General features: G+C 40.5%; 1 protein-coding gene across 1 annotated transcript in view; it reads right to left on the bottom strand.

Moving 5' to 3' along the window:
- Positions 1-15,590, bottom strand: part of col14a1a (collagen, type XIV, alpha 1a) — a 167,690-nt gene that overhangs the window by 30,083 nt on the left and 122,017 nt on the right. Inside the window, 4 exon segments of the mRNA XM_036596192.1 lie at positions 516-569; positions 6,606-6,692; positions 7,897-7,974; positions 11,577-11,735. Coding sequence (XP_036452085.1) covers positions 516-569; positions 6,606-6,692; positions 7,897-7,974; positions 11,577-11,735 — 378 coding nt within the window.

Here is a 15,590-nt window from a genome sequence, read left to right as displayed (position 1 = left end):
TACCTTAAAAAATAAAAAAGACCACACATAAGTTAAATAATCTTATAATATCCTAACAAAAGTCTCATAATGAGTAATATTAGATATATTGGCTAGATTTACTTGCTAAGATATGATTTTTTGCAGCCTGTTTGTCTGGCCTGTTTAGGTGAGACTGGGATTTTTAGCCCTTTATTATTAGCATAAACAGTCTCTGATTAGATGCTTTGATGGACAGACTTCTCAAATTCACAGTGGTGGAAACTACTTAGACATAAATTACACTTGACGGTATTTTCATTTTAACAAGCCATTAATTCAAAAATAACAAGCGCATATACTTTTGGAAAAATCCACTCTTGTCCTCCGGGTCAGTGTACAAACTGCCCACACTGACTCTGCACTGCTCATATCCTCAGTGATTTACATAGAGCAGGTGTAGATAATATACTCATGCTGAAGGGTATGTATGTATAGGTGTTTATGTGTTTATATGTATATTATAACAGTGACTGAAGGAGTACAGTCTACTTTACCACTGAGCCCGGCTCTCCACGGTCACCTCGAGAGCCTCGTATACCAGGACCACCCTTTCAAAAACACAAACACAAATACAGTATTTAAATACAGTCTCAAAAATTTTTATTATATTCAATAACAACACATAGAATGCCGATGTTGTTAGATGTTAGATTTGCCTCGAGATTTAAACAGCGCTGTGGGTCTGAAAGGATGTGTAGCTGTCAAGAAGAGCCTCACTGAGAAAAGGAGACGGACACATCAAACAAAGAAGCTGAACAATGGACTGACCACCCCAGAGTCCAGACCTCAACATCACTGAATGTGTTTGATTACTTCAGAAAATCATCAACCAGCTTCTAAGACTGAACTTTGGAGGTGTGTCTGCAGATTCTTTGAGGAACTGAAAGGGAGTCTCCTGAAAAGAATGGAAGCTGGAATAAACGTGGAGAGCGACTCACTGACTCACACAGCTGAGAGTAGGTTCAGTTCAGTAGATCAGTAATTCAGTATTTGAGTAGGTCATTGGTTCAGTAGATTAGTACATCAGTATTTCAATGGACCAGTAGATCAGTAGATGAGTAGATCACTAGTTCAGTAGATCAGTAGTTCAGTGGTTTGAGTAGCTTAAAAGTTCAGTAGTTCAGAGGATCAGTATTTCAGTATTTGAGTAGTTCAATAGATTTTAGTAGTTAAATATGGAACTAATCAGTATGTAGTTCAGTAGTTCAGTAGTAGTTCAGTAGATCATTAGTTTATTATTTTAGTAGATCAGCACTTCAGTAAATCATTAGTTCAGTAGATCAGTAGGTCAGTAGATCATAGGTTCATTGGTTTAGTAGATTCTTTATTCAGTAGATCAGTAGTTCAATAGATCATTAATTCAGTAGTTCATTAGATCTCACGTTTAGCAGATCAGTAGTTCAGTAGATCATTAATTCAGTAGTTCATTAGATCTCACGTTTAGTAGATCAGTAGTTCAGTAGTTCATTAGATCAGTAGTTAAGTTAATCAGTAACTCAGTAGATCAGCACTTCAGTAAATCATTAGGTCAGTAGTTCAGTAGTTGATTAGATGATCAGTAGTCAAGTAGATCAAGAGTTCAGCAGTTCAGAGTTTCAGTCGTTACACAGATCATGAGTTCAATAGTTCAGTGGTTTAGTAAATCAGTAGTTTAGTACTTCAGTAGTTGATTAGATGATCAGTAAAGTAGATTATGAGTTCAGTAGTTCAGAGGTTCAGTAGTTACATAGATCATGAGTTCAATAGTTCAGTGGTTCAGTAAATCAGTAGTCTAGTACATCATTAGTTCAGTAGATAATTAGTTCAGTAGATAATTAGCTCAGTAGTTCAGTAGTTCAGTGGTTCAGTAGTTCAGCTTATTCAATCGGTAGAGTTTGCTTGTGTTGATGGCGAAGAAGAACTGTGGTGGAGCAGATTAACCTCATCCAGTGGTCATTTGGACTGAAGCCCCTCTGGCTGTAGATTAAACCCCTCAGAAGTTTGTGCCCTCAGTTCTGCCACCAGCTGCAAGCAATTTCACCTGGTTTGCCCCATTTCCTCTTCCTGTGTTTGCTTTAATTACGTCCCCTTAAGGCCACAGCAGCAGTAAGCTCCGCCCTCCTACTGCAAGCTGCAGTGGAGACGCCGTTCACAGCAGAGACTTTAGAGCTCTCAACACATCTCAACACATCTCAGCTGCTGCAGTCATGGAAGGAGAGCACTTCAAATGATCTCAAAACCCACAAACATCTCTAACAGACTGCAACTGAAAATATTTATTAATTTAAATGAGTTAAAAAGAAGAAAGCTTTTCGTTATTTGGGTCAATCTACTGCTGGTGGTAAACAGTGTCCTATAATTTTAAAGCTCTGAAAATGAGCTTCAAAGAAGAATAAGCCACAGGAAGCTGCGTCTGTGTCTTCATTCTGTTCCGAAATGATCCAACAACTATGACTGTTCTTCCCTCTGAATTGTTGTTTTTGTCATTCCCTTAGTGATGGTGCTGTGCATGAAAAACAGCAACAACTGGATAAAATGCCGTCAGCAGTGTAACTCATGAAGCATTACATGACTTATAAATTAATAAGATATAAGCAATATAATCGTAATTTTTACAACGTGAGTTTGAAAATTGTGGAGTTGTTTTATTAAATCTAAGATTTTAGTAATGTTTTCAGTGGCGTTACAGCCAGTGGTGTTACGATGGTTGGAGTTTCAGTCAGTGGATTTAGCGTCAGTGGTGTTATGGTCAGTGGTATTACGATCTGTAGAGTTATGGTCAGTGCTGTTACGATCAGTGGTGGTACAGTAAGTGGAGTTTTGGTCAGTGGATTTAGAGACAGTGATGTTACGGTCAGTGGTGTTACGATCAGTGGTTTTATAGTCAGAGGTGTTACAGTGAGTGGTGTTACAATCACTGGAGTTATGGGTCAGTGGTGTAACGATCAGTGGTGTTATGGTCAGTTGTGTTACAATGAGTGAAGTTACAACGATCAGAGTTACGGTCAGTGGTGTTACGGTCAGTGGAGTTATGGTCAGAGGTGTTACGGACAGTGGTGTTACGGTCAGGGGTGTTATGGTCAGTGGAGTTACGATCAGAGGTGCTACAGTCAGTGGTGTTACGGTCAGTGGTGTTATGGTCAGCGGAGTTACGATGAGCAGAGTTGCGGTCAGTGGTGTTATGGTCAGTGGAGTTGCAGTCAGAGGTGTTACGGTCAGTGGTGTAACGGTAAGTGGTGTTATGGTCAGTGGAGTTACGATGAGCAGAGTTGCGGTCTGTGGTGTTATGATCAGTGGAGTTATGTTCAGTTGTGTTATGATGAGTGGAGTTACAATGATCAGAGTTACGGTCAGTGGTGTTATGGTCAATGATATTACGGACAGTGGATTTATGGTCAGTGGAGTTACAATGAGTGGAGTTTTGGTCAGTGGATTTAGGGTCAGTGATTTAACGGTCAGTGGTGTTACAATCAGTGGTTTTACAGTCAGAGGTGTTACTGTGAGTGGTGTCACGATCAATGGAGTCATGGTCAGTGGTGTAACAATCAGTGGAGTTATGGTCAGTTGTGTTACAATGAGTGAAGTTACAACGATCAGAGTTACGGTCAGTGGTGTTACGGTCAGTGGAGTTATGGTCAGAGGTGTTACGGACAGTGGTGTTACGGTCAGGGGTGTTATGGTCAGTGGAGTTACGATCAGAGGTGCTACAGTCAGTGGTGTTACGGTCAGTGGTGTTATGGTCAGCGGAGTTACGATGAGCAGAGTTGCGGTCAGTGGTGTTATGGTCAGTGGAGTTGCAGTCAGAGGTGTTACGGTCAGTGGTGTAACGGTAAGTGGTGTTATGGTCAGTGGAGTTACGATGAGCAGAGTTGCGGTCTGTGGTGTTATGATCAGTGGAGTTATGTTCAGTTGTGTTATGATGAGTGGAGTTACAATGATCAGAGTTACGGTCAGTGGTGTTATGGTCAATGATATTACGGACAGTGGATTTATGGTCAGTGGAGTTACAATGAGTGGAGTTTTGGTCAGTGGATTTAGGGTCAGTGATTTAACGGTCAGTGGTGTTACAATCAGTGGTTTTACAGTCAGAGGTGTCACTGTGAGTGGTGTCACGATCAATGGAGTCATGGTCAGTGGTGTAACAATCAGTGGAGTTATGGTCAGTTGTGTTACAATGAGTGAAGTTACAATGATCAGAGTTACGGTCAGTGGTGTTACGGTCAGTGAAGCTACAGTCAGAGGTGTTACGGTCAGTGGTGTTATGGTCAGTTGTGTTACGATGAGTATAGTTACAACGATCAGAGTTACAGTCAGTGATGTTATGGTCAGTGGAGTTACAGTCAGAGGTGTTACAGTCAGTGGTGTTATGGTCAGTGGAGTCATGATCAGTGGATTTATGGTCAGTGGCGTTATGGTCAGTGGTGTTTTTAGAGCTTTACCAATCTCGTTCAATGTAACAGATTTACAGGTGAAGTACATCAACATTCGTACCCTGTTTACCCCTAAAACGTCAGAATGACCCATCTGCTAACCCTCAGAACGTTCTATCACTCTATCATTAATCAGATTGATTGCTGGCAGCATTTGTCATGTTTATCATTCCACAGAACGCACACCAGCAATCCTACCGTAAAGAAACCATAATAAAATATACCGTCCTCTAGGTGTAATCCTCCTGCTGCTACCCCTGCTCAGAGGCAGGCGGTGAAACGTCTGGCCTGGATGAGGAAATCTATACGTGTGGACAGGACAGGAGTGGACTAATCGGCCCTGATGAATTGATCTGCTCCTAATGACTCTGTGAGCTGAGCCCTGTTTATCCGGCGCGGCCTTTCCGCGGCATTTTCACTCCGTGTGTACAAAGCGCTGCTTTTCTAAATGAGCTCATTTATTTATGCTGCTGTATCGAGTTCTACCTGCAGCGTGGGCTGAATTAAGCAATCAGTCTGCAGATCAATCTCTCATTCCTTCTCTCTCTCTCTCTCTCTCTCTCTGTTATCTAACTGCTCTTTTCTTTAGCGCTCTCGCTCTCTTTCGCTCTTTTGCCCTCTCACTGTCTCACTCTCTCCCTGTCTCTCGCTCTCTCCCTGTCTCAATGGCTCTCAGACTGTTTCAGTTTTATTCATCCTTCGTTCCTAAGCAGACTGAATTGATCAGGTGTGCTGAGTGGAAAGTGGAAGGTGGTCAAACTACTCCCAATTTTGCTGTTGCTGGCCGTGAGTTAGCCTGCATCATACACATGCAAAATTAGCTACTCAGCTGGTTCCACGCACCTATTCTATTAAACCTTTATTCCATTAAAACTCATTTAAGATACACAACTGAACCTTAAGATCACTGTTGTGACCAACACTGAAAATCTGTTACTTTTGCCATTTAAATCTGAAAATATACAGAAAGAATTCTGAACAGTTTAAAACAGTAAAGCCATGAGACGTTAAATGCAGTAGTGAAACTGAAGATTCTGCACTATTTCTACTTCACTATTCAAACTGAAGCTAATCTGTGACACTGACAATTTTCATGTTTTTGTACTAAAATGTCAGATTATTTTTGAGGTCTATTTCTTCCATTGATGCTCATGTTCAGATTATTATTATTATTATTATTATTACTCTCAGGTGGACATTACATGCTCATCAGGCTTTTTTACAAATTTCTGAAATTTTTTACAATATTCTGAAATTCATCTAAATATTTCAACGATTCCACTTTTCACTCAATTTAAAGTGAAAAACTTTGTATTAAATTAGAGAATAACAATCAACAGACGTTTGGACGCTGTAACTACTGCAGTTTTATAGAGTACGTGAATTAACTTGGATATCTGATCAATACTAGCCTAAACCACTCACATACCAAACCAACCAGCTAGCTCGTTAGCTAGTGCTATTCCCACCAAATTTAGACAAGATTACTGCAGGTGTCGTTAAAAGTTTGGCTAGATAAATTTAGTGAACTCAACAGCACAGTTAAAATCAGCCTGATTTACAGAGATTTTGATTTTCACTGATCCTGATTTACAGTGAGTTTCTTTTACAGTTATCATATTATTATTTATTTACATTATTTTTTTTTTAATTTGATTTTTGGTTATTTTTTAATTTCTAGGATCTTAATTTATAGGGTTCCAGTGTTTTTCATTTTCAGTGATTTTGATGTACAGTGACTTTGATTTACAGTGATTCTGATTTTCAGTGATTTTGACTTTCAGTGACTTTCATTTTCAGTGTTTTTCATTTTTGTAGTGATTTTCATTTACAGTGACTGATTAAAAGTGACTTATTTGCAGTGATTTTGATTTCCAGTGATTCAGATTTTCAGTGATTTTCATTTTCAGTGAATTTGGTTTACAGTGACTTTGATTTCAATTAATTTTCCTTCACAGTGATTTTCATTTGCAGTGATTTTGTACATAAATGGACGTAACTGATTGTTCTTCCTGTGAATGTGTTCAGCTCAGTCAGTCTGCAGGTAAATCCAGTAAACTCTAAGGTGGAGGGCACCGGAGCTGATCTGGATCATTCTGTTTAACCCCTGATTACAGCCTCTGGACTGAGATATCAGACAGATTACAGGATTAAAGAGAAAGAGAAGAGTCTTACTGGAGGTCCGGAGGGTCCCGGTGGTCCTTTACTGTCCTGAGAGCAGGTGCAGGCGTGCGGCAGAGAGGGACAGTCCTGCTCTACTCGCTAGACAGACACAGAGAGAACATCAAGATAAATTAACACCAGCACGGATCATAATAAAGACAGATTTAGACCAATTATAGAGCCTGTGAACAACAACAACAACCAGCGTACAGCAGCTGAATAAACTGCACACTAACAAAGTAGCTGATTGGACGGCAGCCCTAACTGATGTTCTATTATTTTAATACTTCAGTTCTAACTATAGTTGGATTTTTTCTCCTGTTCTCTCCTGTTTTGTCTCCTGTTTCATCCTGGTTGACTTTTGTTGATGTTCTGTTTGTGTGAGTTCTCCCAGCTGGGACTCTCAGAACCTCTGTCCTCTTCGAGAGTCCATAGGCCTGTTCTACTGTTTCTGTCTGAACAGAGTAATCTGCTCCTGCTGATGTGTTGGGAGTGAGTGATTGAGTGAGTGAATGAGTGAATGAATGAGGGAATAACTGAGTAAGTCAGTGAATGAGGGACTGAGTGAGTGAGTGAGTAAGTGATTGAATGAGTGAATGAGTGACAGTGAAGGAGTGAGTGACTGAGGGAGCGAGTGAGTGAGTGAGAGTGAAGGAGTGAGTGACTGAGGGAGCGAGTGAGTGAGTGAGAGTGAAGGAGTGAGTGACTGAGGGAGCGAGTGAGTGAGAGTGAAGGAGTGAGTGACCGATGGAGGGAGTGAGTGAGTGAGTGAGTGCGTGAGTAAGAGTAAGTGAGTGAGTGAGTGAGTGAGTAAGAGTAAGTGAGTGAGTGAGTGAGTGAGTGAGTGATTAAGTCAGTGATTGAGTGATCTTGCTGCTATTAAATCTAGCATCAGTGTTGGTATGTCAAGTGAGTTAGGACGTGAGTTAAGGAATGAGTGAGTGAATGAGTGAGGGAGTGAGTGAGTGAATGAGTGACGGAGTGAGTGAGTGAATGAGTGACGGAGTGAGTGACTGAATGAGTGAGCAAGTGAGTGAGTGAATGAGTGAGCGAGTGAATGATTGAATGAGTGAGCGAGTGAGTGAGTGAGTGATTTTGTTGCTATTGAAGTTAGCATCAGCGTCGCTATGCCGAGTGAGTAAGCAGCCAGCCAACGCTGGATGGGACCCCCGAATACCAGGGGGTTTTCACACACTGTGTATGATTTACGCTCTCAGGTATGATGTATGTTCTAATGTATGATGCAGGTTCTGCTGGAGTGCTGTTCTATAACAGAGTGATGGAGTGATCACTTCTCTCTCACCAGGCCTGGGAGCTCGCAGCATTTATCCCGAGCGGCCCACGAGGTGCTGCACACAATATCAAACATCTGCAGCTGGAACTGTGGACACATAAACACACATTAGAGACGTTCTACACACAATAACAGCTACACTGATCAGTACAGACAATAAACACAGTAACCGAAACCCTGCAAGGAAAACAGTGATACACTGAATAGACATTATTAAAAACTGTACACCACTTAATTACAAACAACAACACAAAATGAATTATTCAGTAACTACTGTGAATTATTCTATATTTATTATGAAACTAGCATGTACATTCTGTAGTTCTGAGAGTGATGAACTGAAGTGTGGACCCTCATACAGACCCTTCAGGGATTTAACTCCATTAATTTATGAAATGTAAACAAATTACAGAGCACGTTTGTTAATAATTAATCATATTATAGAGTGTTTATGGGTCAAAACAACAGCAGCAGTAATGAGTTTTCAGTGGAGCTCAGTAATGCTGATCATCATTCACTGACTCCAACTACGGTCCCAGATAATTACAGTGACAATTCAGTCTGATTACATCATCTGACATCAGTCTGATCATCTGACATCAGTCTGATCACTTCATCTGGCATGAGTCTGATCACTTCATCTGACATGAGTCTCATCACTTCATTGTGATTATCTGACATCAGTCTGATCATGTAACATCAGTCTGATCACTTCATCTAACATCAGTCTGATCATCTCACATCAGTCTGATCACTTAATCTGACATCAGTCTGATCACTTCATCTAACAACAGTCTGATCATCTAATATCAGTCTGATCACTTCATCTAACATCGGTCTGATCATCTAACATTGGTCTAATCACTTCATCTGACATCAGTCTGATCACTTTGACATTAGTCTGATTATTTCATCTGACATTAGTCTGATCATCTAACATCAGTCTGATCACTTCATCTGACAACTGTCTGATCATCTAACATTAGTCTGGTCACATCATCTGACATCAGTCTGATCATCTAACAGTCTGACCACTTCATCAGTCTGATCACTATATCTAACATCAGTCTGACCACTTCATCAGTCTGATCACTATATCTAACATCAGTCTGATCACTTCATCAGTCTGATCACTTCATTAGCCTGATCACTTCATCTGACATCAGTCTGATCGTGTAACAGTCTGATCACATCATCTAACATCAGCCTGATCCTGACATCAGTCTGATCTTGTAACAGTCTGATCACATCATCTAACATCAGCCTGATCATCTAAGTCTGATCACATCATCTAACATCAGTATGATTATCTGACATCAGTCTGCTCACTTCATCTGACATCAGTCTGATCACTTCATCTAACAACAGTCTGATCATCTAACATCAGTCTGGTCACATCATCTGACATCAGTCTGATCATCCAACATCAGTCTGATCATCCAACATCAGTCTGACCATCTAACATCAGTCTGATCTTCCAACATCAGTCTGATTACTTCATCTGACATCAGTCTGATCACTTCGTCTGGCATCAGTCTGATCACTTCATCTGACAACTGTCTGATCATCTAACATCAGTCTGGTCACATCATCTGACATCAGTCTGATCATCCAACATCAGTCTGATCATCCAACATCAGTCTGACCATCTAACATCAGTCTGATCATCCAACATCAGTCTGACCATCTGACATCAGTCTGATCATCCAACATCAGTCTGACCATCTAACATCAGTCTGATCATCCAACATCAGTCTGACCATCTGACATCAGTCTGATCACTTCATCTAACATCAGTCTGATTATCTAACATCAGTCTGATCACTTCTTCTAACATCAGTCTGATTATCTAACATCAGTCTGATCACGATTATATGATTATAGAAAAAAATCATCATATATTTCTCATGTAATATTAATTAATTACGTTTAGAAGTCACAGTTTCTACCAGTGATAAAGCCGGACTAATTATATATGAACTGTCATTGTTCACTGAAACAAAAGGTTATTGTTCAGCCTCGTTTTGCGGAAAGAAAAAGTCGCGCTGTCCTTTTTTACAGTTTTACAGTTTACATTTTTTTGTAAGAAGTACAAACTTAAACTTGTATAATTATATAACTTTATAATTCTATAATTACATAATTACCTTTAACCAGAATATCAAGATCAACAAAATAGCTCCAGATGTCTGAGGGTTAAGGCTCTGAATAATCCAGGGAAGGAAAGGAAGAAAAGGCTTCCGTCACTTCCAGAGGTGAAGATCATCAATCATCACATACTTATCACCCCACACAAAGAGCGCCGCTAATACGAGCCCCGCAGACGGTCAGAGAGTCTCAGAGACACAGTTATAGAGCTGTTTACACTCTCAATGGCCCATTCAGTGCTCAGTCAGTACATTGTTCCAGACCTCCGTCCACAGAGGAGCTCTGTCTGAGCTTCAGCAGGTCATCAGAAAGCTCCTCCAGCCCATCCTGAGCTCCAGTATCAGCTCAACATGAGCAGCTTAACACTCACTACTAAACATAAACAGATTTATGTCCACTCCGAATCCTGACGACATTTATTTGGACACGGATATGTACGAGATAAAAATCAGCACTAATGTATCAGTTCCTGCCTCGGCTGTGAGGGTGCTGAGGGAGCTGCAGCGCCCCCTACTGTCAGGATTGTTAATCAGAAGAATAATAATGAGAAGATAAAACAGTGTTAAAATACTGTATTTTGAATGTAGAATAGACGTGTGGTATATTTACAAGTTCTATTAGCCGGTCATATTTCATTATCATATTCATCGTTCTCTTTCATGGTTCTGCAGTCACGTACTGTAGCAGTTGCTCAGTCACCCTTCAATAAAGCCCACCGCTACAGGCTAATAGACCTCGCTGTTATTCCCAAATAAGGAACTCTGGGTCAGAGCCGTTTATCTCTATGGGAAAAATGAATGGCTTCTTCTAAAACTGTATTTAGTTATTTATGGGCATAACAACAACTGCAGAATAACAACATGACTTCAGAGGTCAACCGTCCAGTTGCGGCTTAGCAACTGTCACTAGGCACGTTTTTTCACCATCCACTAACAACTGGTTGCTAAGCTACACTGTCACCATAATCTGCTGGAACTACTTTGTTTGGCGGAGTAATTTGGCAATATTAAAATGTGTATTTGAAACAGTTTTCGGGGCTTCTTTGTTTTTCTTTTGCCCTAAAAGTGCTGTATAAGTGTCCCCAGTGATATGTGGCCAGGAGAGTTGACCTCGCTTTCTCTGGGTGGGCAGGATGGCGCCCCCTGCCTCACCGCATCACTCAGCGCGATGCTAGCCAGCACAGATATCTGTTAGCTGACGTAACAGAACTGGCGGTTAGTGTTCTCCTCCAAGCGCATTCAGCTGCCCAATGACGTTAGAGTTTGTAAAGGTGCAGTGGAGCTTCACAGGTCTCGAAGGAAGCCTGTGTTTGCCTTCGTCCTCCTAGCACTGGTGGTATTGTGTGATTGGGGGGGTCCTAACTAGTGGATGGAACTGGATACAACTAAATTGGGGACTTTTAGGAAAAGAAATGTTGTATAAAGGCACTAGAGCTTAGTAGCAAATAAAGTCTGAAATAGTCTGAATCACAGCCGAGATCTGATTCACCTTCAGTGTTCTGTAGATGGTTCTGTAGATGCAGAGAGCTCAGAGTGCCTTACCGGAGCCGAGTTGTCCCTCTTCCCGCGAGAGCGCACCATGCGGCCCAGAACCTCTGTTCCATCTATGGTTATGTTCCCTGCAGCGCTGATGGGCTTCTCCCCCACCATCTTACAGTCAATCACCACCTTCGCTGTAGTCTTACTGATCGCCACGTGGACCTGAAACATTAAACATTATACTACAGTTAGTTCCGGCCATGCAAGCTGATTGGTTGAGAAGTGCTCTAACTGTGCTGTTATTTCACCATAACATCACGTTTTTTTCACAAACACTGTATCACTCCGCTGAGACGCTGTTGCTAAGCAACGACTCTGACAGCTGTAGGAGACGCTCAAGACGTTTGAACGTTTTTACTTCTTACTTTGCCACAAACAGAAAATGGACACTTTTAAGATCACATTTGACCGACAGCCGATTTGGTCAGACTCTGAAGATGAGACGACACTAAATTCCTAAACTGTCATCACCACTGAGCAGCTTTTCAGTCAGCAGCTGTGACAGAAGAACAGCTGAACAACCTGGAATCAGCCAGAAATGAACCCAACACCATTCGCCAAACTAAACGGGCTGTAAGATGCTTTACAGACTGGCTGGAACAAAACAACATTAATACTGATCTGGAAAAACTGACAAAACTGAGCTGAACTTGATATTGCTAACCGTGAACTGTAATGACTTAAACATATATCAGATAAGTATAATCTCATGACAGTACAGTGCTGCTCACTCATCTGAAGTATTAAAGTGTAGATATCTGGTGTGGTTGATAAACACTGCTGGGGGTGACGTGTGCAGCTGCAGTTAGCCAAAGAAGCTAACATAGCTGTTAGCAAGCTGGCTAACTCACCACTTTATAAACAGTAAAAGCACAGAAGACAATACAGCCTCCTGACTGAGCGCATATCATACAGTCTCTCTTTACGTGTTCATTTATGGCCAGTGGAGAAGAAATGAATAATAGGATGTGTGCTAAAATTAGCATTTGGATCTGGGTCATTCTACAGAAACGTCCATTTTTGTGTCCCTAGCGTTTACAGATATATTACACTTGAAAAACATGTTAGGGTTACAATTTATTTATATTTTAAAATAAAACATTAAGTTATTTTAACAGTTACACCTTCTTGAGCCTCAATTTAACAATATTGGTTTTTAAATCAATCATATAGAATTCCAAGCACCACAGAAGAGCTCGTCCCCACAGTCATGTGTAAAGGGTGATGCTATATGTTTAGGTATGTTTTTCTGCAATTTTAACTACAATAATCTATACATGACTATGAAATATATGAATTAAATGACATAAAGAAAACAAAAGCCAAATAAATATTATAAAATATATAATGAAAGTTGTCCCCAGGAGTCGTGTCACTGGTGTTACTGCGTAACAAAAATCTCTTATTTTGAAATAAAAGTCACACTGATGACATCACTCGACTTCCTTTTCCCTGTTTTCTGAGGATCTATGAAGAAAAGCTCATGGTGAGTCCACTGTGTCTTTCAGTTATCAGAGATTTTCTCATTTAGCTCATGATTTCATATGAAGCTTTTAGCTGAAGTCACTGGTGTGACCGACTTTATTCTGAGGTCATTGTGAAAAAATAGAATACAAATGGATTAAATTCCATATTTTAGTGGATATTCCATGATTGACAACATGTGGTTTGATGCTCTGTAGCAGCCAGTTTGTAAAATGCATTGTTCATTAAAAATGTCTCTGGTGTTCCTTTATTATGTGGAACACCAATGAGGATCAGTAACACCAGTGACTCCTATGGAGAAACAGAGAAGTGGACGTTTCTATAGAATGACCCATCTTCAGCGCTGATATACGAAGCTCTGACCATTCTGAGGTCAACACAGCCAAAGTAGCCTCGCTGTTTGTCAAGCTGAAGTTGACACAAATGTTTTGCATCTCAAAATTAACGTAACTTGGCTCAAAAACATGTAAAGGCACCTTAATGCAGTCTGATGTTGACTGACGTTTATAATGTAAATAATAAAATTCGATAGATTCTACAGAAGTCTGTTTGCTGTAATCTAAGCAGGTTCTGTCAGCCCAGCTCTTTCCTGCCCCTCAGCCGAGCCAAACGACCCTCACTGACCCCTCGTCGCTCAGTCCTGCTTCAGCTTCTGCCATCAAACCTGAGCTTCAGTGAGAGCTCTACTACCAGCCGAGTGTCCAGCGTGTTCCTCTCTCTCAGCAGAGCCCAGCTCAGAACCGCTCCTGCCGTGAGAGAACGTTTACTGCGCAAATCACTTTCAGCTGCAGCCAGATAAACCCAGAGCTCCACCAGCAAACCGAAGCTGTTCCTCATTAGCGGCTCTGAAACGGAGAGCTTCGCCGCTGTAACAGAAAAACCGAAGAGCGCTGAAACACGGCTCATCTGCAGCTCATCACACTCACAGCACAGACACTCTACACACAGAATACATAGCACAGCATGTACACCAGCGCCTCGGATTACAGTCGCAGAGACCACAGCAATTTACTGTACATAGATCATTATAGAACGTTATTAATCATTCAAGAACACCTTCACAATCTAGTTTATACTCCAATCCACTTAGTTATTAGCCATTATAATTGTTATCGTAATTGTTATTAATGTTACTATTATTATCCACTTATTTATTATTTTAAAAAATTACAAAAAGTATTACAGTGTCCATATTTTCCCCATGAGGTCCATTTATAACATTTCTAATGCAATGTTTATGTACCAAAAACAGTCATAATTCATTTCTACATGATCATTTGTAGAAATGTTTTGAAGTGAATGTGTCCCAAAGTATGAAAATCAGTATGGAGTTGTCACTACCGAAACACAAATTTTCTGAAGTAAACTTTTTTGTGTTTTAATAAAAAGTCATTTTATTTGATTAATGATGATTTTACGTGTGTACAACTGTTCAAAGCTCTCTTAATTCCCTACAATTAAACAGACTGTTATTGCTTTTACTGTGCCATTAAGACTGATATATGTAAATGAGCTCTATTCTGAATGGCTCTCCTGTATCGTGTCTCTTTTAAAAAGCAGTCCGTGCTGAAACACCCCTTATAACTTCAGTGTGAACAGGCAACTGCTGTAGGCTAAACAGATGGTTACACAATCTGTGCTGAAGGTTTTGTGGCCAATTCTTTTGCCTTTGCTCTACGCTTAAGAAATTTGGGTTTGAGATCAGAATTTCAGCTTTTATTCACTGATATTTACAACTAGATGCATCAAACAACTGATAGCATTGGCCCTTTGGTGGCAGAACACCCAATTAGTAGGTGAGCAAAAGTCTTAAATTACAATTAAAGTAAATAACCCTTAATATCTGCTTGTAATAACAGCATTAACCTGATGACCCACTGACATCAGCAAACTAGCATGCTTCTTTTATGATGCTTTTCTAGGCTTTCGCTGCAGCTTCCCTTAGGTGTTATTTGTTTTGGGGGTCTCTCTCTTCAGTCTCCTCTGCAGGAGGTGAAATGCAGCTCAGCTGGGTGAAAGTCTAGTGATTGACTTGGCCTAAAACCATCCTCTTTTTCTCTTATTAAGTCCTTTGTTGTGTTGGCAGTATGTGTTGGGTCACTATCTTACTGCATGATGAATTTCCTCCCATTAGATTAGATGTATTTTTTTTGTAAATTGGCAAAAAGAATGTTTCTGTAGACTTCTGAATTCATTCTGCGGCGCCATCATGATTTACATCATCAATAATTATTAGTGAGCCCATTTCAGAAGCCGCTATGCAAGCCTGAGCCACGACACTACCCCCACCATGCTAGACCGCTGAGCTTGTATGTTCTGGATCATGAGCAGATCCTTCCATCACTTTGGCTGAGGTTAATCTTGATCTCATCCGTCCATAAAATTACAGAACTTTTGTAGCTCATCTCTGTATTTCTCTGCAAATCTGGTCTTATGGTTTCCATCCTGAGGTCTGGCCTCTATGTTTCTGCTCTACAGTGTTTACATTATGCATAAAACTCTTAAGGCCTTTACACACCGAGAGCAATTTAT

Source organism: Colossoma macropomum, unplaced genomic scaffold (assembly GCF_904425465.1).
Source record: "Colossoma macropomum unplaced genomic scaffold, Colossoma_macropomum, whole genome shotgun sequence".
Taxonomy (NCBI): domain Eukaryota; kingdom Metazoa; phylum Chordata; class Actinopteri; order Characiformes; family Serrasalmidae; genus Colossoma; species Colossoma macropomum.
The sequence above is the reverse complement of the archived record's forward strand: the minus strand, read 5'-3'. Positions and strand labels throughout refer to the sequence as shown.